The following is a 21,861-nucleotide window of genomic DNA, read 5'->3' as shown; positions in this document are numbered from 1 at the left end:
ATTGATTTTATCATTGTTTTATATAACTTAAATGATTATAAATATATAGATGATTTTATCATTCTTAACAAAACTTAATCCATTTAACTTTTTGTATCAAGTTATTGATCATAATATATTTTAACTTTTTTTTCATTGGAAAAAAAGTTTTTGAAAGATACTTTTTAAATAATAACATTATTATATTTATCATGTGCATTAGATATTTTAAATCAATTTTAAAACTGATATCTTACTAATTTTTAAATAAGTTTAAGTATAAATAAAACTAAACCTGTCTTAAAAAATGTTTTTATTAAAATTAATAAATAATTCAACTTAATATAAGGATTTAAAAAAAAATACAATAATTGTTATTATTTAATATATTAAAATTGTTTAAATTAATAACATTTTTTTTAAAAACTTTTTTAGTCTAAAATTTACTATAAAATTAAGACAATTTTTTATTTATATGCAAAATTATCAGCTTTGACATACGAAAAGTGTTATGATTTAAATAATTCTTTTATAATTAAACTAATTTTATACTTCTATTGCTACCACACTCAACTCTGTTTCTTGCTTAAAATTACTTCCTACAATTACTATAGTATTGTTTTGTGCTACTACTCGAAAACTTTTATCATTTGGACACACTAAAGCTCCACTAATGGATAAATCATTTTTATATTTAACTTCAATACTATTTGCCTCACTACATAATGATGTATATTTAAATTTCATATCAGTAAATTTTATATCCACTGCAATTTTTTTGGATGAACTTCCTCTAATAATGAATGAACAATTTGGTCCCATAATAAAGTTATATACTTCTACTCTACTGCCCATAACACGTACGTTATGTTTTGTGCAACGGTTTGAATTTGGTAAAAAAGTTTCACATCTATTACCAGTAAGAAATGGAAGACATTTACATTTATTTGGAAATTTCGGATTTTGATATCCATGAAAATAACAAGATTGATATTGGATACTTGGATAAGAACAGTATTTTTCATTTAATTGTTTGGCATCATTAAAAGTAAGATAATTTGATTTACCCATTGATTCCTTCAACAATTTATCTTTACAATTTAAAACTTTTTGTTTTCCGCTTGCAAATTCATATGATGCATAATGCATAATTGATCTAACGTCATATGGAGTACTGTATTTTTTTTTAAATTTTTCTTTAAATATTTCAAAATATTTTCTATAACTAGCAATTATATTTCTTTTAATTACTGATATGAAATTATTTCTATCACTTCTAGTATGTTCATATTCAACACCTAATGCATGCATCGTTTCTCGAATAATTTTTCCAATATGTTGTGAATTGGATGGAACATATATTTTAAAAGGATTATCAAGATTTTTTTCAAAAATTGTTTCAAAAAATCTACCAGGTAAATATTTTATTTCAGTTTTCTTAAAATCTTTTGTTCTTATAAATTTTAAACATGTTTCTTTTTCAATTCTACTAAGTGCTGTTTGAATAGTTTCAACCCTTAGTTTAGAATCAACATAATATATTATGTTATTTCTTTTTTTATTAAGATTTAAATTAGAACTGACTTTGGTAATTTGTGGAATACTTGGTTCTTTTTTAACCGTAGATGAATTATTTTTTCTCCAATTGGCTGGAGTCATTTTTCTTCTAATATTAAGCATTTTATCATTATTTCTCCATTTATTAATTGAATCTCTAAAGTTCCAATTAAACAATGAAGGTCTATAGACGTTTCTTTTTTGTCTTTCATAGCTATAAATAAATGATATATCCTATAATAATTATAAATTATATTTTTATTTAACTTACATTTCCAATAATGATATTTAAAATTTTAAACAAAGCAATTACTATAAAAAAAAGTAACATACTTGTTTTTCAAGATAAAATATTACGTGAAATCTGTAAAAAAAAAAACTATGCCTCTAAACTAGGCTTTTTTTAAATGATATAAAACAAAATATTAATTTTTTTATTTATATTTTATTTTGACAAAAAAAATTATTTTTTGGTTAAAATTTTTTTGTGTGCTACAATTTTTTTAATAGTAATATTATTATTTTAATCATTGTTAATTTATAGTACAAACAAATAGCGACTTTGTCCATAATAGAAATATGATTCTTATTAGATTTAAAAAAATATACAATTTTTTTGTTAATTATTATTTCTTAAAATTAGTTTATTAAAATAAAAATTTTTATTTTACATATTCAAATTTTATATTTCACTGAACAAATATTTTTATACAAAAGAAAATAAGATAACCAAGATTTAAAACAATAATTTTTTTTTAAACTTTTGTTACAATTATGGTTAATATTTATAAATTACTTATCATTTAAATAAACATTTACTAGAAATTATGTTAAATGTTTGTTTGAATTTGGATATTCTATGAAGATATAGTACATATTATTATTTAAATTGAAACATATTAAAAAATGTTAATGGTATATATGAAAATATTGAATTTACTCACAAAAAATACAATTATTTTTTAAAAAAAAAATTTGTGACACTTATAATTTAGTGATAAATAAATAATTTTTTAAATAAAAATTGTTGGATAGAACATTTTGTTTCTAACAAGATCAATTTTTTTTTATTCTATCAGAATCAAAAATAAATTTTCTCACAGAGATAAAGTTTAGAATGAGATATTCTAAAGACTTTAGACATTTTTCTAACTGCTTGTCAAGAACTTGTTCTAATAACGTTTTTCTAATCTTCATTATCAACATTTCATAGTAATTTTCAATTATTTTTATTTTCAAGCTTCTTATTTTCTTTCCTAAATTTTTTTAACAACTTATATATTGTTTCTTGAGTCAGAAAATTTTCCTCATAAAGTTAATAATTATTCCGGGCTGTTGTTATTAGAATTGTTCCTCTTTTAGGCTTATATATAAAAATAATGCTTATATGGTATTTAAAAGACAATAAATATTGATGTAAAAAAATTAATTTTTCCTCATTTTTATAACTTTTTCCTTGTTATTTTATAAAGCAGATTCTGTAGAATCAAAAAAAAAATGCTTAACTTTTTTTAATTATTACTAAATAGTTAAAAATGTTAAATGAATGCTAGGGTATTTTAAATACTACGTTTCATATAGAAGAACCCAATATATACTGAATTTTATATAATATATTTAAATCATTTTAAAATAAAAAAAACACGTGTTTTTTAAATTTTCGTTTTTTTAAATATTAATCTATAATATCTTTACTTTTTATAAAACGTTTTTATATGAAAGCATAAATTTTAATTAAGTAAAATTAAAAAAATTACTAATTGTGAGTTTTTTTTTAGTTTAACATTATAATTTTTTAGCAATTACTTAGAAAAATAATATATTTTATAATCCTTAATATGTTGTGCTATAAATTCTTTTTTAATTTCTTGTTAAAAATTGCAAGATGATAGCTTTATCTTGAAGAACATTGTAAACAATTTTTTGAAAGCACTTTATTTTTAAAGATTTAAGTCAAAATTTGATTTTCAAAGACTTTTCTTTTTTGTTCTTATTATAAATAAAAGAAAAAAAAATTAATTTCTTGATTTTATTTATATTATTTAAATATTTTGTTGGGTTATTTTTAAATTTTTAACAAAAAAAAAGATATCTTTTTACAAGTATACTTTTTGCTTTACTACTTAATTTTTTATCTTAAAAAATACAAATAAAGTAAAAATTTCAATAATTTTTTTGCATAAAAAAACATGGAAGTTTTGATTTAAGATTTATGTTAATATATAATTTATAAATCAAATTCAAAAAGAATCTTTTAAAATAATAATTTTGGAGTTTTCAAATTTATGAATAAAAATAATGACTTGATTAAAATATAAAAATTATTTAAATACATCAAAATTTTATAAATTCTTTAATTATACACTTTTTAAAATTATTTGATATGTCTGTATCTCATATAATAAATATGTTTTTTTTTAAAATAAATATAAATTTTTTTTATATTGGCATTGGAAAAATTTAAAAAAATATTTAAGTACAGGATAAACATTTTTGATAAACTTATCATCTTGAAACTAATATTTGCTGTCTGTGTAGTGCACAAAAATTCAAATTGATTTGTGATGAAACATTTATTTGAATTTTACCCTAGAGTCAGTTGTTTCATTAACATCCTATTTTATGTTATAAAAATCTCTGAACATATTAATTTTATTCATTATTAGTATTTTTTTCATTTCGTGTATTATTAAACAATTTTTTTAAATCTAATATATACTTTTAATTAGTTTAACAAACATTTTTTTATTGTTTATACACATTTATTTAAAACAAAAAAAAGTTATTTTTATTATTACAGACATTTTTTTGTAAAAAAGTATTTTTGATTTTTTCTATATGTTATTAAAAATATAATCTTATATATTTTGTCAAATAATAAAAAATTTTTTCGAAAAAATTCTGTTAAACTTACTAAAATAAGCAATGAAATATATAAATACATTATTACATTAATTAAGTTAAAAATAAAAGTATTTGAAAAATAACTATTTTATTAATCTTAACTATCTTTATACTTATTTAATTTAGTTGTACCATATTTCTAAATCATACTTCTACTGAAACGTTGTATTTTAATGCCAAATTATTAACTAAATTAATAAAAACTTTTTATATATTAAAGTTAAAAATTATTCTCAATTTGTACTTTTCAATAATGTGCATTTAATAAATTATATTACTATTAAAAAATATTTTAGTAAATAAAATTGTTTAATTTTAATATTTTTTTTTAATGTTATATTTAAATGAATAAATTTAATATTAATAAAAACTTTGAAACTTGTTTGATATGTAACATAAATAATTTTACTCCATACAAAATATGATAATTTTTATTTTAATAATAATATTTTTTGAAATTTCACATATTTTTACAGTGAGTGTAAGTTTAGTGAAATAAAATTTTTTTAATTTATATAGAATATATCATTAATTAGCAATCATGAAATAGAAAGAAAAAAAAGAGCTATGTTAACAAGTATGTCAAATATATGGAGTGAAAGAGAAATACTATATTATGTTAGTCCTGAAATAGATCATATTTTGGTTAAAATGGCAGTTTCTAGAATAAAAAAAGAGACATGTTTTATATTTCAGCGTCAAATGAGTTTAAGAGAATCTTTATTTGCTTATTTACCTGGTACACATTATCATACAAATTTAGGTAAAAGACTTGAGATTCCTCATAAAATTTATATTCCTCCAAATTCACAACATATTGGAAAAATTATTCGAGAAACGATGAGAGCATTAGGTGCTGAGTATGAACATAAAAGATTTGATAGAAATAGATATGTTGTTGTAACAAAAGATAATGCAGAATTTTCATTTAGAAGATATTTTTCTAAAATAAATTCAATTTTAACAACTACATATGGTACAGAATATGACTATAGATCAATTATGCATTTTGCACCCTATGAATATGCAAGAAGTTTTGGTAAAGTTATAAGTGCCAAGGATTATTTATTTCAACCATTTTTGGGTCAATCTAGATATCTAACTTTTAATGATGCTAAAATTTTAAATAAAAGATACTGTTCACATCCACAAATAAGGCATCCTCAATGTTTATATTATGGATATCAACATCCAAGATATCCATTTATGTGTAAATGTTTACCATTTACTTCAGGACAACGATGTGAAATAATGACACCAAATAGTCCTCAATGTACACAGCCCTCTAGATATTTTGCAACACGTCGATCATCCAACGTTACTCTTCAAGTTGGAGGAAAATGTTTTTATATGTTTGAAGTTGGTCCAGATAAAAAAATGAAAATAAAAATAAAATTTAAATTTATTAGATATCCTAATTCAGTAAAATGTACTGAAGATAATAGTATAGAAGTAAAAATTAAATGTAATTTATCTACTAGTGGCCTTTTATTTTGTCCCAGTATGAGGGAATTAATTTTTGTTTCAAGATGTAACTTTGTTGCAATTGTATCAAGTTTTCCAAATTCAAATATTTATATAAATGTAGAATATTTAAATTTTATAGAGTAATTTTAAAAATTTAAAAATTACATTGTTTTAAAATATAGAACATTACTTTTTTTATCTTTAAAATTACTACTATATTTTATAAAAAATAAACTATTAAAATAAATAAAACTAAAAATTAATATTAAATATATAAAATGATAGCTAAATATTTATGTTAATTAAAAAATTATTTTAAAATAGATAAAAATATTATACAATTTTTTAAACTAAGGATACAATAGTATTATTTATATGTATTGATAATCATAAAAAAAATATCACAACAAAATTAATTTTATTTTATTTTTTTAAATTTTAACTATTTGAAAACAATATATATAATTATAAATAAATTTATTCTTTCTTATTTTTACATTTAACACAAACTTTTCTTCTTATACATTTGTATATACTGTATATTCCATAAAAAATTATTGATAAAATTAATACTATAATAAATATTAAAAATAATATAACATCAAGTAGAGCATATTGGAAAATACTTATTTGATGACCTTCCATATTTAAATTAGGAAGTTTTTTAAATTTTGCGGCAAATTCTATATGTTTAATAAAAATATCCGTCTGATTATAGGGTCTATTTTTTATCATTTCTTTAATATTTTTTGCCGTCTCCCTATAAATATTGTTATCCTCAAGCATATCTTCTATAGTTTTTTTAATTATTTCAGGACTTTTAAGATTATGTTTTTCAAGTATTTTTCCGAATCCTAATTTTTCAATAATTTTAGCATTTCTAGGTTGATCAGCAAATAATGGAATTACAATTAAAGGCATTCCATAGTGTGCTGATTCAGATAAACTGTTTAAACCACCATGAGTAATAAATACTGATAATCTTGGATCATTAAGTAAATCTGTCTGTGGAACCCATTTATTTAAATATACATTTTCAATGTCCTTTGCAAAACCATCTTCTGGATTTTCATATTTCCAAATAAATGTAATATCTGGAAATTGTTTAATAGTTTCAATTAATCCTTCTTTATATTCTTTTGGCATTAATACACTTTTTGCTATACTTCCAAATGATATTAATACATTTTTTTTTCTTTTTGATAATAATGAATCCCATTCTTTGTTTAATGCATTAGGTTTAGGAATAGAAAAACCACCTATTTGAACTATTTTACTTAAAGTAGGATATGCAAGATCAACAAAAGGATCTGAATTAGAGATATGAAATGTTGCATCACGAAGTTGTTGTTTTATATCTACATAACCATCACCAAATTCTTCATTAAAAACTTCTTCTATTCCAGACATCATATTATTACTATACATTTCAAGCATCATAAATGAAAAAATATTTTTAAGTCTATTAAAAAATGTCATTTCTTTATCATTAACACCTAAAGTTATATCAGGTAGTTGTGCTAAAGGAAATGTAAGACCAAATCTTTTGAAATGTGAAGGCATAAGTCCACCAGCAAATAAACTTACATGTGCTGGAATATCTAATAATTTAAAAAGACCAAAAGCACAAAAATCTATATGTTGTGTTATAGCTAAATCAAATTTTTCATTTTTTAAATATTCAATAAGTGATGAATTTGTTATTACACCCCTACAATTAGTTTTAGATGATAAAACAAAATTTTTAACAAGTGATCTAGCATTAATAATATCTTTAATTCCACTTTCCCATACATTTTTACTTTTAAAAAATTGTTCAACCAACTTCATTGTTTCATTATTTTTTTCTATATTTATTATTTTAGCAAGTTTTGTACCAACCATTTTAAGATCTGGTTCAAGTGGTATCATAAGAGCTGTCTAAAAAAAAGATATTATAAAATATTTTTTTAAAAAAAAACATACAACTTCATGACCTCCTCGAACAAGAATATCAGCAACTTTTCCCATAAATTTTACATGACTACCACCAAAATGTGGTACTACAGATAATATTTTATATGAATCACCATAATTAATAACAAGAAGTGATAAAATTATAGCTAGTAAAATTTTTTTCATCGTATTTTTTAAGAAGAATATTATGAAAGTGCTGGGAATCTATTAATATTAAATACGAGAATCTTATCTATACTTTAATATATTTGTATCTAATATGAATACATTCTAATCTATTTTTATCATTTTTGATAACAAAAACTATTATTTTTATTATAAACTCAAAAGTACATTAATCTTTGATTAAAAATGTATACAGTATTACCAATAAAAAGCAAAACATTTTTACATACTATAAATTTTAATTCAAATTTTTTTTTAAATAATCTATACTTTAAATATTATTTTACTATTATTATTAAATAATTTTAATTTATGATTTTCTTAACGTATGATTTGGAATAAACGTCCATATCTTGGAAAATTAGTTAGATTAGATAACCATAATTACCATTTTACTAACAATTTAAAAAAAGTTTGTGTCATTTTTTTTATTACAAAAAAAAATATTTTATATATTATGTATTTTAGGATGTTGATTTACCAGATTTTCATTCTAATGATTTAGATTCTATTCAACCTGTACGCCGAGATTTTGTATTTGTAATATGTACCATAAAAGGTTTACTTTTTAATGAATCAACAAAATGTAAAGAAAGATTTGTAGTTTTTACAAAATCAGGTTTATTATTAATATATAAAAGTAACAATCAAGGAATCTTAGTAAATATTAAACATGCAAAATCATTAAAATTTGACCGATTTACAATAACATTTAGTGGAGAAAAAACAAAATTTCATGGTATTACATTAAATTACAACTTTGGAAAGATAAGTTTATTACTTAATCAAAATCAAAGAAGTAGTTTTTGTCAAGATTTGATGGCCTTATATCATGAACCATTACATAATATAAATTTAAACAATACTGTAATCAGTTGTGAAAATAATAATAAAAAAAATGATGAATTAGTGAAATATAATAATAATGATATAAAATGTGAATTTTTTGATAAAAGTAGTTTGTTAACAATGGATTCATTTGTTGATGGTTACAAATTAACATCTACTCCAATTAATAATAATGATAATTCAAAAAATAATACTATTAATATACATATAATGATTGTCTAAATAAAAATTATACCTATTGTTTTTAATACATTTATTTACAACTAATTTATACATTCAAAAAAAAAAAAATTAAAAACAAACAAGAGTTTTTGATAATAATTTAATCAACTTATCTCTTAATGTCATATCATCACAAATAATTCTAGTTTTATTAATTCTGTTATTAACTCTTACAGTAGCATTTTTAGGTTTTGAAATAATAATTGTTGTTACTGAGTTACTTCTACCAGATCCTTGAACCTCAAACTCTATTTTATCATTTTTTAAATCTTTAGTAAATTGACTAATATCTACTGATCCATATAAAGGTACTTTAGTTAATGGTTTGAAATTTCTTCTTGAATCTTCACTTGTTGCAATAAATTTATTGTCAGTTGCATTCAAAAAACCTTTAACAGAATATAAATTATTAGTTTTTACATCTGACTCCATATTAATAACAGTAATCATTGTTTCTGAAAACAAAACATCTTTAAATTTTTTGTTACATTTAGTATTAATGACATCTCCATATCTAAAAAATCTAACTCTTGGATCTCTTATTGTAACATATCCTGAATTTAAATCTGGCTTATATATATCGGATAAAAAGATTTGTTTAGGATTAATTAAATTTAGCAAATTTGATGAGACAAATGTTTCATTTAATGTATAATCCAAAGGGCAGGTAAAACATTTTATAGAAAACTTTTGAAATGGTCCACATAAATTTTCAAATGGATAGTCAGGATCCACCTGAACTATACTGTTTCTAGGATCTTTACCAAGCATATACATGAAATGAATCACATCACCCATACGAAGAGAAGGATGTCCAGTAATAACTATTGAAGGAGAACGAAATTCACTTGCTAAAACATCTGTAAAACTATCATAAATTTTCAAACGATTATTTTTAATTAAATCATCAAATTCAAATGGATCCTCTGGATTTGAACATTTATTTTTTCTAAAACTTATTAAATATTCAGGAAATCTTGAAGCATATGCTATTGTTGTTCTTGCATTTGGAGCGACATAAAATATTGAGATATCTCTAAAGTTTGTAGAATGCCTCAAAACTTGTGACACATTTATAATAAGTTCTAGTAATAATGAAACTGAGGAAACTGGAAAAATAACAGTACCTAAATCCATCAATGTTTGAAATACAATACTTTTGATTGTTGATACATTGATATTAAAGTTATACATAGGATTTGGATTGACAGAATTGAGTAACAATATATCAGATTTAGCATGAGCTTTTAAATCCATACATTTATTGTGTGTTCTTATTACACTTGAATTTGTTATATAAGATATTTTTTCTACTCCATTATAAATTAACCAATTACAAGAACCTATTTGAAATCCTGATGGTGTTGGCATAATTTCTATACTATTATTTATAGAAACTTTTGAATTTAAATAAATTGGTGTAGCCCTGGCAATTGTTGTATCAATGCAAAGTTTACTATACATTCCCCTCCATTCTTTAGGATTTGTAAGTGGTCTATTTAAAAATGAATGCCAAAATTTATATTCTCTCCAGGGAGCATATTCATCTTCTTCATTAACATTTATCTGAACTTTTTCTGCTCTCTCAAAATACATTAATAAATCGTTCATGGCTAGTTTGGCAAATTCAATGACAGCATCTGTTGCATAAATAACACCACGAAAAGAATCTACAGGAACTAAATATGGTAATGCTAAAAATGATTCAACATTTGAAATAAGAATAGCATCTAAACTTCTTATAACATATTCAGGAGGAATTATTGGATGGAGGAGAGGTTTTTTTGTAATAAATGCTTGTTTTTCAAGTACTTTAAAAAAATCATGTTCCTTATGATCCTGATGAGGAATTGGAAATAAATCTGAAGAATAACTAAAAGACAATATAAAAAAAAGGTATATTAAAATAATACTTACTTTGTAAATTCTTGCAAAGGCATAAATACATCCATTGAAGACATAGAAAGTCCTGTGTCCAGAAGAATATTGCAATCATCAAATTGAATATAAAAACATGGTTGATTAGGAAGCCAAGAATATACCTTAATTTTCATTTCAAAAAAATTCTACTTTTAAACTAAAAAAAAAGATGTTCTAAAACGAAATGCAAAAAAGGATTGGAAAAATACTACTTTAAATATGAGAAAAAATTTTTCTAATTTAAATTAAAAAAAATGTAATATGAGGGGGTAAACAGTATAAAGGTAGTTTAAAAAAATTAAATATTCAAAATAAAGAATAATTTATTAAAATCCTATTTTTTTTATAAATACAAAAATATAAGCTAACGTAATAAAATTATTTGTTGCATATCTTAAGTATTTGTTGCTTTCCTTTTTTCTTCCAATTCTTTGTTGTATAAATAATCTTCCATTTCTACGCTAAGATTTTTTTCATGTGATGACATGATACGTTTAACATATAAACCAAGTTTAATCGATCCATAACCAGTAATTCCCATAGTAGCTAAAAAACCAATAACCACTAAATTATTTCTTATTTTTGTAAAAATATTATGATTACTCATTATCTCAATTAGATTTATAGAATATTATTAATATTGTTTTCAAATAAATTTCATTTAAAAAAAAGTAAGTAAATCTCCAAAATCTTTTTCTAACTTCTTTGTAAGATTTCTTATAGAATTTTTGATAAAATATTTCTCATTCAATCGTTTTTTTAAACAAAAATAATAACTTAAAAAATTACAATTATAATTTCCATAACAAAAGATAAACAAAAAAATTATTAATTACTTTCTCATATATATTTATTGGGGCAAAAATTTTTGTTTATACCAAAATTTTTATTAATATATAAAAATGTATTTTTAAAACTTATAGCCTACAATCCAAAAAATTTTAATTAAAAAAAGTGTAAATATAGAGTAATTTACAATTGGCATTGTCAGATTAATTGCAATTTTTCCAACTCTTAAATATGTCTAACAACAAACATCAGTTTTTTACTTTTTTTTTCATATTCAAAATTAAATGAAGGCATTTTCTCGCCACTTAGTCATCTATGTTTAACAAAAATAAAAAAAAATAAAAATAAATAATAATTAGAAGATTTTATTATTATATTTGTATTGTTCATCTCTAAAAAGTATTATTATTATTTTTCTTTTTATATTTAAAATAGCGTTTTTAAAAGATATTATAATTCTTTTCATTTTAATATTTACATCTGTGAATGTAGTTATTTCACGACATTGTATGAATGTTTAATTAGCATCGAAATTATATGTAGAATTCATAAAATGTTTGTCAAATTAAATAATTTTTTTCACTAGTGTGACAAAGCAAATTTTTATTAATGTTAAATTTTGTTAAAAATATTCAAGTATAATTACAAAATAATTAAAAATTAATAGAAAAAAAATATTATTAATAAAATTATTTTGTTAAAAAATTTATAACTTAAATAAGTAACATTTTCACATAATAATATAACATTTTTAACAAATATTTTATTTTGTAACACTATTCTGGAATTGAAAAGTTTTTTTATCTAATTTTCAAATACCTGAAATTTTCATTTTTATAAAATAAATAATTTATTACCAGTTGTTTTTACTATTTTCAATATCTATTCATATGTATATTTTGATATCATATAAAAAAAATAAGTTAATATATACCTTTTTAAAAATATTTTTTTTTGAATGAAAATTATGTGAAAATTATTTTGTTGTTATTAAATGATGTATAATAATGAATTCATGTTTTATTTTTAAATGATTAGAAATATTATTTTATTATTAAAGTGGAAAAAAAAATGTTTTATAAAAATTCTATTATTAGAGTTGATTGAAACTGCATGCTAAGTTTTATGTGAAGTGAAAATAATCTAAAAAGAATTAAATAATGTAAAAAGTATTGATATTTATTATATTTTATTTCAACCATTTTATTATCCAGATTTGTATATTTGAAAAGTTTGAGTATTAAAGTTTTAGAAAAAAAATAAAGATTATTAATATTATCCCTTTGTTAGTTTTTTTTTTGGTATATGATAGATGATTATTCATTTTAGATGAAATTTTAAATAGAATTTAATATATTTTCTTTATTCTTAGTTTTTAAAAATTGAAATTTTGTTCATTTATTTTTCTAATAGAAATTTTAGAAGCATTATAATTTTTAGCTTATTTATAGTTTATTCATGATATCTTTTTATTGGATCTTGTCAATCTTTCTTTCCGTTTAGTATATCAAATATCTTATAAAATAAAATTATAAATATCTAAAGACCATTTCTAATTTTAAAAATTGCTATTAAATTTACATTTTATTACATTTTTCTTTAATCATTTTTCGTTTCCTATTTTTAACTAAAAGCTTTCATTAAATTTTTTTTCTAGTATTTTTCATCCTCCTATTTCTTAAACATCCCCTCGAAATACTAAATTATTATTATTTAGTTTTTTCAACTTTATAAATTTTTTTCTCTTTAAATTTGTTTATATAATAACTTTAATATTTTACATAAATATCTATATTATTTACTTTTTTTTTAGATATATAATCATTATTTTAAAGAGTTTTTTTTAGCTTAACTTTATTTTATTATACATGATTTTTTCAAATGATAAAACAAAATTGAGTATACTTTATTTTGTTTTTAATAATAAAAAAATTTTTTTTATAAAAATTATGAAATATAAGATTGTAAAGGCTATTTGTTATTTTGATGTATATCTTATACTTTATTTTTTTTTTTTTAATTTTTATAATATGCATTTTTTTTTAAATAAAATTGAGACAAATTACTAACTTTTATCCGTTATTATATTTTGTTTCTTTTTGATAATTATTTAAACAGCATGCATAGTTTAATTTAATGGAAAATTCCATGTTTTATAAAGAAGAAAAAAATATAAATGGATACAGTATCATCCAATTAAGTGTTTAATATTTGAAGTTTGAAAATGAGTTTGAAAAAAAGATTTAAAAATTATCAATGTAATGGATAACTTTTTTGATTTATTATTATCTTAAAAAGTACATACATCCTATTAATAATAAATAATATCAATTATAAACTTCATTTTTTTTATAATGATGTACAGAAACAAGGATAATAATGTTTTGAATAATTATATATTTTATTGTAAATGCTATTATTTAATCAAAAGTAAAAATGAATTATTGTTTATACTTGTAATAATTACATTTTACAACTTGTTATTTTTTTTATTTTTATAAAACAATATTTTATTTCAAACTAGGCATATATTATATTATCTATTCTAGAAATGTTAAAATGCATAAAATTTAGTAACATCCAAATATAACTTTAACAAAATAAATATTGAATAACATTTCTATTTCGTGCCTTACCATGTGACATAGTTAAAAAAATGTTTTTTATCCGATGAAATGTTTTTTCTTTTTATATAAAAATTTTCCAGTAGGTGGATATATTTCTATAAATAACTTTTTATAAAAAAAATTTAATATTTTCTTTTACTTTGTTGCCAAAAAAAAAACCTGATACTTTTGTCAATTATAAATATATTTTGTTTAATAAATTTTATATATTATTATATTGTCAATTAAAATTTTATATTCTTTATATTAATATGTAAAAGAATTATATATCTTAAATATGATATAAGAAAGACATTTGATGATTAAAAAAGTATTATTATAAATGATATCATAAAATATATTTGTTTTTTCTTTATTGTTACTTTAAAGAAAAATAGACTTTCTTGTATTTATTTATTTTGAAAATAATAAGAAAAAAATTTATTTTTAATGGTTGTGAACCTTTTTTTTTATTATATTTATATGTATTTTTAATTAATTTTTACTTAATATTTGTTGTTACACAACAAAATATCGTAATTATTAAAAACAAATTCATATTTACCTTCATTTAATTTACTGTTTTTCTCTAATCTAGTGGAATAAATCTCAATAATATATTAGAGACAAGTTAATTACGATAATTATGTTTACTCATAAAAAAAAAAGTTAATTCTTAAATTCATAATTAAAAAAAAGGCACTATTTTGTAAACAACTTCAATGGGAATAAAATCTCTTGGGTACATCCATTAATTATAATTTCATTTTTTTTTTGACCATTAAAATTGTATATACAAGTAAATTTAATTTTTTTTTTATTATAATATATGAAATTAAAAAAAAAGATAATTGTGAACGTTTGTGTTATTAAACAATTTTATCAAAATTACCATTAATTTTAAAATCTTTTTATATATATTAAAAAAAAAATTATATTTTCTTTAACAAAAGAGATAAGCATAGAAATATTTATAATAATATTTTATTCTTTGCATGTTTAATTATGTAATATTTTTTATTAATAAAAGTTTACAAATTTTTTAGTATCCTTTTCATAAAGTAAATATTCATAAAATATTATTTATAACATAATTATAATAGATTCTTTTAAAGTTTTATATATAAAGTTATTATAAATAGTAATATACTTTAATAAATTTTTTATAAAAAAAATAAATTTTTACCATAACTAATATATATGTATATATTTTTTTTAAAAATAAATATTATTTAAAAATTTAAATTATATGTACTTTTAATCTTTTTTTTTTTATCTTATAATATGAAGATTCATTATTCAATGCGTATTTTTAATGTTTCATTTTCTTTAAAATATTCCACCATAAAAAAAAGGATTGTTTATAAAAAAAATTCTTTTCTTGTTTATTTTTTTATATGAATAAATTAAAGTTTTAAGATATTAAAATAACTATCTTATGTTAAGACATTAAAAATTAACATTTTAACATATCTTTTTCAACTAACATAAAATTTATATTCGCCTTAACAAAAATTTAATAGGGACATATTTAGTTACTGGTACTTATAATCTATGTACAACATTTCTGCCTCTACAATAAGTATAAAACATTAGAGTTACCAATACTTTAAAATACTAATTTTTATGATATACTATTAAAATTAAAATAAAATTACTTCAATATTTTTATAAAATTATAAGATGAATATTTTAATAATGTCAATATATTTATTTATAATTTGTCACATTATATTTTTATATTACTATTTATTAAATATCACATTCTATTAATAGCACCATTACGTATAAATATTATAGTACATCCAAGTATTTTATAATACCGTATATAAATATAAAAATGCTTAATATTCTTTTCACTTGACATCATCATTCATCTAAACAAAAATCGGTTTTTTTATTAATATAAAAATGAAAACAACCACAAATATTAGTTAAAAATTATTTATATATTAATCATATGGTAGATAAAACTATTAAAATATAAAATATTTTTTTTTTTAAAAATATTTTAATTAATAAATTAGGATTAATGAAATCCGTTAATTGTTATTCCCGAGGACAAAAATAATTTAAATGATAATATTCTTTCACTATATTCATTCATTTATATATCTTTAATTATATAAATTGTAAGAATTTATTACAACTAACAACATACTCATTTTTCCATTGTATATTTGATAAAAAAATTTTCTAAATAAGGTTATTTCTATCACAAGAGTGTATCATATAATTTTATTTGTGTAATAATATTGAAGATTCAAAAGATATACATCTTTTATTTCTTTTTATTTACTTATGTCCATGAAATAATTTTTAAAATATTTCATATAAATAATAAATCTACATTATCCCTCCTTCTAAATATATTTTACTAGCTGATAAAAGATATTTAAATAGTCTTAAAGAATTTAAAACTGTTTTTTTTTTTCAATATCAAAAATATATATATTTTATATTTTTTTTTCTATAATATAGTATAATATAAATTGTTAGATGGTTAATAAAAAAAATTTTATTTTAGTTAATTAATAAAATTTTTTATTTTTTTTATGATGTTTTTATATTAATTCTTATATATAAATATTTTTAAGAAGCTTGTGAATTAAAAAAAAGTCGTATTTTTTTTTAAATATTTAAATTATCATTATTTCTAATAATAAAAAAAATTATTTTTTTAGATGAAGAAGTATGAAAACATTGACTGGGGCTGCCGTTTTTTCTGCAAGACCTTATTTATACTTCAATAGAGTTAATCTATCTAATCGTTCTCCTAAAATAATCAAATTATTTTTAACTTTTTTCATCATAATTAGTACATTTCTACCAGAAACAACATTAATTGAAGGCCGACTTTTACAAGGTATGTTTTAATAATTTTTTTTGTATCAATTTTAATTTTAATAAAATTTATAAAATAATTTTATTTAGTATATGATATTAATTTTATTAATCATAAACATATATCTTTATTTATTTTTAATAATATTTCTTCGTTATTAATTTTAAATTTAATTATTAGAACTACTATTTTAGTCTTTAATAAAACACATTGCTAAAAGATTTAAAATTTATTATAAAACAATATATATATTTTAGTTAAAAAGAAATTAATAACATTTTTATAGCTTCATTTTATAATAAAAAAAAAATTTTTTTTAATATACAACAAAATTTAGATGAATAAAACTTTTTTATATTAAAATATAAAAGTTAATTTAAATTTTATATTATAAAAAATATATATATATATACATAATATAAAAGAGTGGAACATTTTATATTACACCTGACAATATTATAATTTATTGTAAACTTCTTAAAAAAACAAATAAATAAACTAAAAGTATGATGTAATAATAAAAGGATAAAAAAATCTTTTTTAACGATATACTTTTTTATACTTCTAAATCCGTGTTTTATAATATTACAACACTCTAAATTCAATATAAAACTCTTTTTCTTTTAATGTTTATAGATAATTAATTTTAAAATACATTTTAAATTAAATAACGTCATTTAACTTTTTTTTTATTCAAATCATTTTAAAAATTATTTTAAAGTATATCATTTATGTTTTACATTTTCTTTTTTTAAAATATACATATCTTGAAATTTAATAAAAATAATAATTATCATGTTAAACATCTTGAAAAAAATAAAAATATTATATTTATTATTTAAATTATGAACAATATAATTAAACTTATTTTTATGACGTCATTTTAAAACATATGTAAAATTAAACATATTTTCCTCAAACTTGTTTAAAGTTTTTTTTTAACCATAAAGTTTAAAAAAGTTTTTATTTGAAATTTGAATTTTTAAAAACATGATTTATGTTATATAAATCTGAGAAAATTGTAAACATCCTTTTGATAATAGTTGTATAAGGTTTAATTAATTTTTAATTATCAATTAAAATGTTTTTAAAGTTATTAGATGAAACAAAAATTTTTTTTTTAATATTGTAAATTTGAAGTGTCAAATTCAATAATTTATTTTTAATTAAATAAATTTTGCCATATAATAAAATTTATATTAACTTTTTTTTCAAAATTTTAATATTAAGTATTAAGCTTTTCAAAGAAAAAAAAATGATTGTCAGAAATTTTATAAATAATTAAAAATATATTAAAATTTTCTTTACATATTTAATTTATAGGATGTGATGTAAAATCTGATTTATGTGAAAAGAATGAAAAATGTTTTCCAGGTAATTAAAAAATATATACATTTTTTTTCTATAAAAATATCGCTTTTTTAAAGATGGCTTTTTTGGTCAATGTGCAGAGCAGTCTCAATATTCTTCTATTATGGATTTGTCATTATTTCCAAATGAAATCAACAAAGAATTTCTTTTCCTTACTTTAGAATACAACAACAATAATGGAAACTGGGATGATGATGTTTCTCAATGTTACATTACTCTTTACAAATTTTCTCTTCTCCATAATTTAGAATACCAACCATTTTTATGTAATGGTGAAAATGTTAAAAAATTCATTGATATCATTAATAATTTTCAACAAAATTTTAAAAAAATAAATGAAGAAGAGTTTAATAAGATTAAAGAAAATTTTATAAATAATAATCAGATAAAAAATAATGAAAATGATCAAGAAAATAAAATTAAAACATCTGATATTGATATTAAAAAAATTAATAAGAAAAATGAACCTATACAAAATGTTAATAATATTATTGATACAAACAAAAATGAATTTATTCCTGTTATGTATGTTGAGAAAGATGAATCATTACCAGTAAATGTTGATGATATATACATCCCAGAAAGTAATTTAATATCACAAATTGGAGATTTAATTGATAATAATGATAGTGATAATAAATCAGAGTTACTTGTTGTACCATTAGATGAATTACTTAAAGATTCTTCTAATGGTAATGTTATTAATGATGAATTTGATTTACCATCAAGTTATCAATATCCATTAAATAATCCATTGGTAGAGAATGATGATGATGAAGAATTAATACCAACAGATGGAAATGATATTTTTTATAGAGAAGAAAGACAACTTCCTACCATTATTGAAACACCATATGAAAGTAATTCTATTGAAGTTGTTCCAGTTACAGTTTCTGATTCAAGTTTAGACAATATCAATGACAATAGCAATAATGATAATGCATTAGATGATATTATAGCAATTCCAGTAGAATTAGAAGAAGTTACCGTCTATGAAAAACCAATTGATGAAGAAATTCCATTAGTTGAAGAAATTCCAATGAAATATACTAATGAATTACCAAATAAAAATATTCCATTATCAAAAGAAATAATATCACCAGAACTTTTTGATAACCTTGCTTTGGATGAATTTTTACTTGAAAGATATCCAGAATCTAATATTGAAATTGAAGAAGCTATACCATTAAATTCTGAGGCAAATGGCCAACAAATTCTTCTCAAAAAAGATGATGAAAAATATATTACAGATGATCTTGGATTAGATAATACTGAACATAAAATTGTTAAAGGAAATAGTGAAGTTTCTATGATTGAAGGTAATAGAATTTATATTAATATTAAAAGAGATAACTTAACTGATGAACAAATTATTGCATTGGCAAATTATCTTCAAGATAAAATTGGTGATCCAAATGATCTTTATTTTTATGATTTCTTATTTGAAAATAATCAACTTTCTTTTAAAGCTAGTTCTGTTGGTTCAATTACTGAAAATTCTGATAATAGTAAAGATAAAAAAGAGAAACGCCTTGATAGTCCTTCTGGAGTAGCTCAGGCTGTTTGTATGTTTAAAAATATTGTTTTTATAATTTTATTATTTTTTTTATTTTAGACAAAAGAAGAAAAGATATTATGACATTATCAGGAATTGATGTTAATGAAGCAGGTATTGGAAGCGGAAAGGTAGTATATAATTAAAAAAAATTGTTTTTAATTTTATAAAAAATATTTTTTTTTTGTAGAATGTTGTTCCTATTGCAAAAGCTGGAAGTGACTGGCTTTTTAAACCAATTTTACTTGTTTGTATGGCTACAGTAACCTCACTTTTGATTGTTCTATTGACACAAGTTTGTAAAACTAAAAAGAAAAATATACTTGCTGGAGGATTTTATCCAGAAGTAATAGACCATATAGACAATCTTGAAAATGGAAAAGGAAGAACTAGTGGTGCTTATGAAGTATGTTTATAATATCTAAAGTATAATAATTATATTTTTAGGAGTTATGTCGTCGTAGAATGTCTGAAATAGGAGTTAATGGATTTAATCATGATGGTAGTGTTACAAATAAAACAAAGCTTGGTGGAACTTCTTCTCAAAATTCTAGTGTCTCTTCTTGGCCAGATGAAGCATTTTTGAATTCATGTAATCTTGATATCTCAACAGGACATGTTATTTTAAGTTTCCTTCAAAGTTATCTTGACAATCCTCAAAAAATTCATCAAGAATGGGAATCTCTTGCTTCTTACCAAAGTCCAAATGACCAAATAACAATTGCTTCAAAACCTGAGAATCTTCCAAAAAATAGAAATCAACAAATATTACCTTATGATGAAAGTTTGATTCGCCTAGGTTCACCAACATCTTCACCTTCTTTAAAAAATACTTACATTAATGCTTCAAGTATATTTGATGTCAATCCAAAACATCCAAGTTATATTGCTGCTGAGTCACCTGTTTCTGCAACAATTCCAAACTTTTGGCAAATGATTTGGGAGAAGGGAGTAACAATTATTGTTAATTTGACTACCAAAGAAGACATGACAATTGGAAGATGTGAGAAGTATTGGCCAGATGATGGAAGTAGAGTTTATGACAATTATGAAATTCATCTTGTATCAGAACATATATGGTCTGAAGATTACATGGTTCGTTCATTTTATCTTAAAAATATCACAACAAATGAAACAAGAACTGTAACACAATTCCATTATCTTGCTTGGCCTGAAAATAAAATTGTACCTAATCAAAAAACACTTCTCGATTTCAGAAGGTAAAGTTCATTATAAAAATTTCTTTATATAATTGTTAAAATTTTAGAAAAGTAAACAAATCTTATCGAGGTCATGCATCACCTATCCTTGTTCATTGTTCAGAAGGTTTAGGACGTACTGGAGCTTACCTCCTCCTTGACATGATAGCTAATCGTATAACATCTGGTGTTAAAGAAATTAATATGGCTGCATCTCTTGAGTACCTTCGCGATAATCGTAATGGAGCAGTAAAAACAGAAGAACAATATAAAATGGTTTTCAGTTGTCTTGCTGAAGAAGTAACTTCTTTAATTAAAAGCTTACCTAATTAAATGACACAGTGAGTGGTTCTTTTTTTATTAAAAAAACAAATTTTTTTTATATGAATGTCAAAAATGACATTATAATTCTTGACTTTTCTCATTTTATTGGCTTTATTTATTCATTTTTAAAAATTTCAAATTTGGAGAAAAAAG

At 20.3% G+C, this 21,861-nt stretch overlaps 7 protein-coding genes across 7 annotated transcripts; 3 read left to right on the top strand and 4 right to left on the bottom strand.

Annotated features, from left to right (window-relative positions):
• Window positions 1–525: 525 nt before the first annotated feature.
• Window positions 526–1,867, bottom strand: SRAE_2000325700 (Astacin-like metalloendopeptidase; the record flags this gene model as incomplete). Its single annotated transcript, XM_024654428.1, has 2 exons — window positions 526–1,770; window positions 1,808–1,867. 2 exons carry the CDS (start codon window positions 1,865–1,867, stop codon window positions 526–528), a joined length of 1,305 nt encoding a protein of 434 aa, XP_024507801.1.
• Window positions 1,868–4,861: 2,994 nt separating this feature from the next.
• SRAE_2000325600 (Astacin-like metalloendopeptidase) lies at window positions 4,862–6,051 on the top strand (the record flags this gene model as incomplete). The annotated part of the gene is made up of 2 exons (XM_024654427.1): window positions 4,862–4,921; window positions 4,960–6,051. The coding sequence occupies 2 exons, from the start codon at window positions 4,862–4,864 to the stop codon at window positions 6,049–6,051; spliced, it is 1,152 nt and encodes a 383-aa protein (XP_024507800.1).
• A 333-nt stretch (window positions 6,052–6,384) lies between these two features.
• SRAE_2000325500 (UDP-glucuronosyl/UDP-glucosyltransferase family-containing protein) lies at window positions 6,385–8,028 on the bottom strand (the record flags this gene model as incomplete). The annotated part of the gene is made up of 2 exons (XM_024654426.1): window positions 6,385–7,827; window positions 7,873–8,028. 2 exons carry the CDS (start codon window positions 8,026–8,028, stop codon window positions 6,385–6,387), a joined length of 1,599 nt encoding a protein of 532 aa, XP_024507799.1.
• A 328-nt stretch (window positions 8,029–8,356) lies between these two features.
• SRAE_2000325400 (Hypothetical protein) lies at window positions 8,357–9,099 on the top strand (the record flags this gene model as incomplete). The annotated part of the gene is made up of 2 exons (XM_024654425.1): window positions 8,357–8,440; window positions 8,497–9,099. 2 exons carry the CDS (start codon window positions 8,357–8,359, stop codon window positions 9,097–9,099), a joined length of 687 nt encoding a protein of 228 aa, XP_024507798.1.
• A 69-nt stretch (window positions 9,100–9,168) lies between these two features.
• On the bottom strand, window positions 9,169–11,153 carry SRAE_2000325300 (Integrator complex subunit 9; the record flags this gene model as incomplete). Its single annotated transcript, XM_024654424.1, has 3 exons — window positions 9,169–10,184; window positions 10,227–10,972; window positions 11,017–11,153. The coding sequence occupies 3 exons, from the start codon at window positions 11,151–11,153 to the stop codon at window positions 9,169–9,171; spliced, it is 1,899 nt and encodes a 632-aa protein (XP_024507797.1).
• Window positions 11,154–11,413: 260 nt separating this feature from the next.
• Window positions 11,414–11,626, bottom strand: SRAE_2000325200 (Hypothetical protein; the record flags this gene model as incomplete). Its single annotated transcript, XM_024654423.1, has 1 exon — window positions 11,414–11,626. The coding sequence occupies one exon, from the start codon at window positions 11,624–11,626 to the stop codon at window positions 11,414–11,416; it is 213 nt and encodes a 70-aa protein (XP_024507796.1).
• A 5,482-nt stretch (window positions 11,627–17,108) lies between these two features.
• On the top strand, window positions 17,109–21,717 carry SRAE_2000325100 (IA-2 ortholog; the record flags this gene model as incomplete). Its single annotated transcript, XM_024654422.1, has 7 exons — window positions 17,109–17,280; window positions 18,583–18,633; window positions 18,687–20,195; window positions 20,246–20,316; window positions 20,376–20,591; window positions 20,633–21,405; window positions 21,453–21,717. 7 exons carry the CDS (start codon window positions 17,109–17,111, stop codon window positions 21,715–21,717), a joined length of 3,057 nt encoding a protein of 1,018 aa, XP_024507795.1.
• Between the last annotated feature and the right edge of the window lie 144 nt (window positions 21,718–21,861).

The sequence above is a fragment of the Strongyloides ratti genome, assembly GCF_001040885.1.
Source record: "Strongyloides ratti genome assembly S_ratti_ED321, chromosome : 2".
NCBI lineage: Eukaryota > Metazoa > Nematoda > Chromadorea > Rhabditida > Strongyloididae > Strongyloides > Strongyloides ratti.
This window is presented reverse-complemented; position numbering and strand designations above follow the sequence as displayed.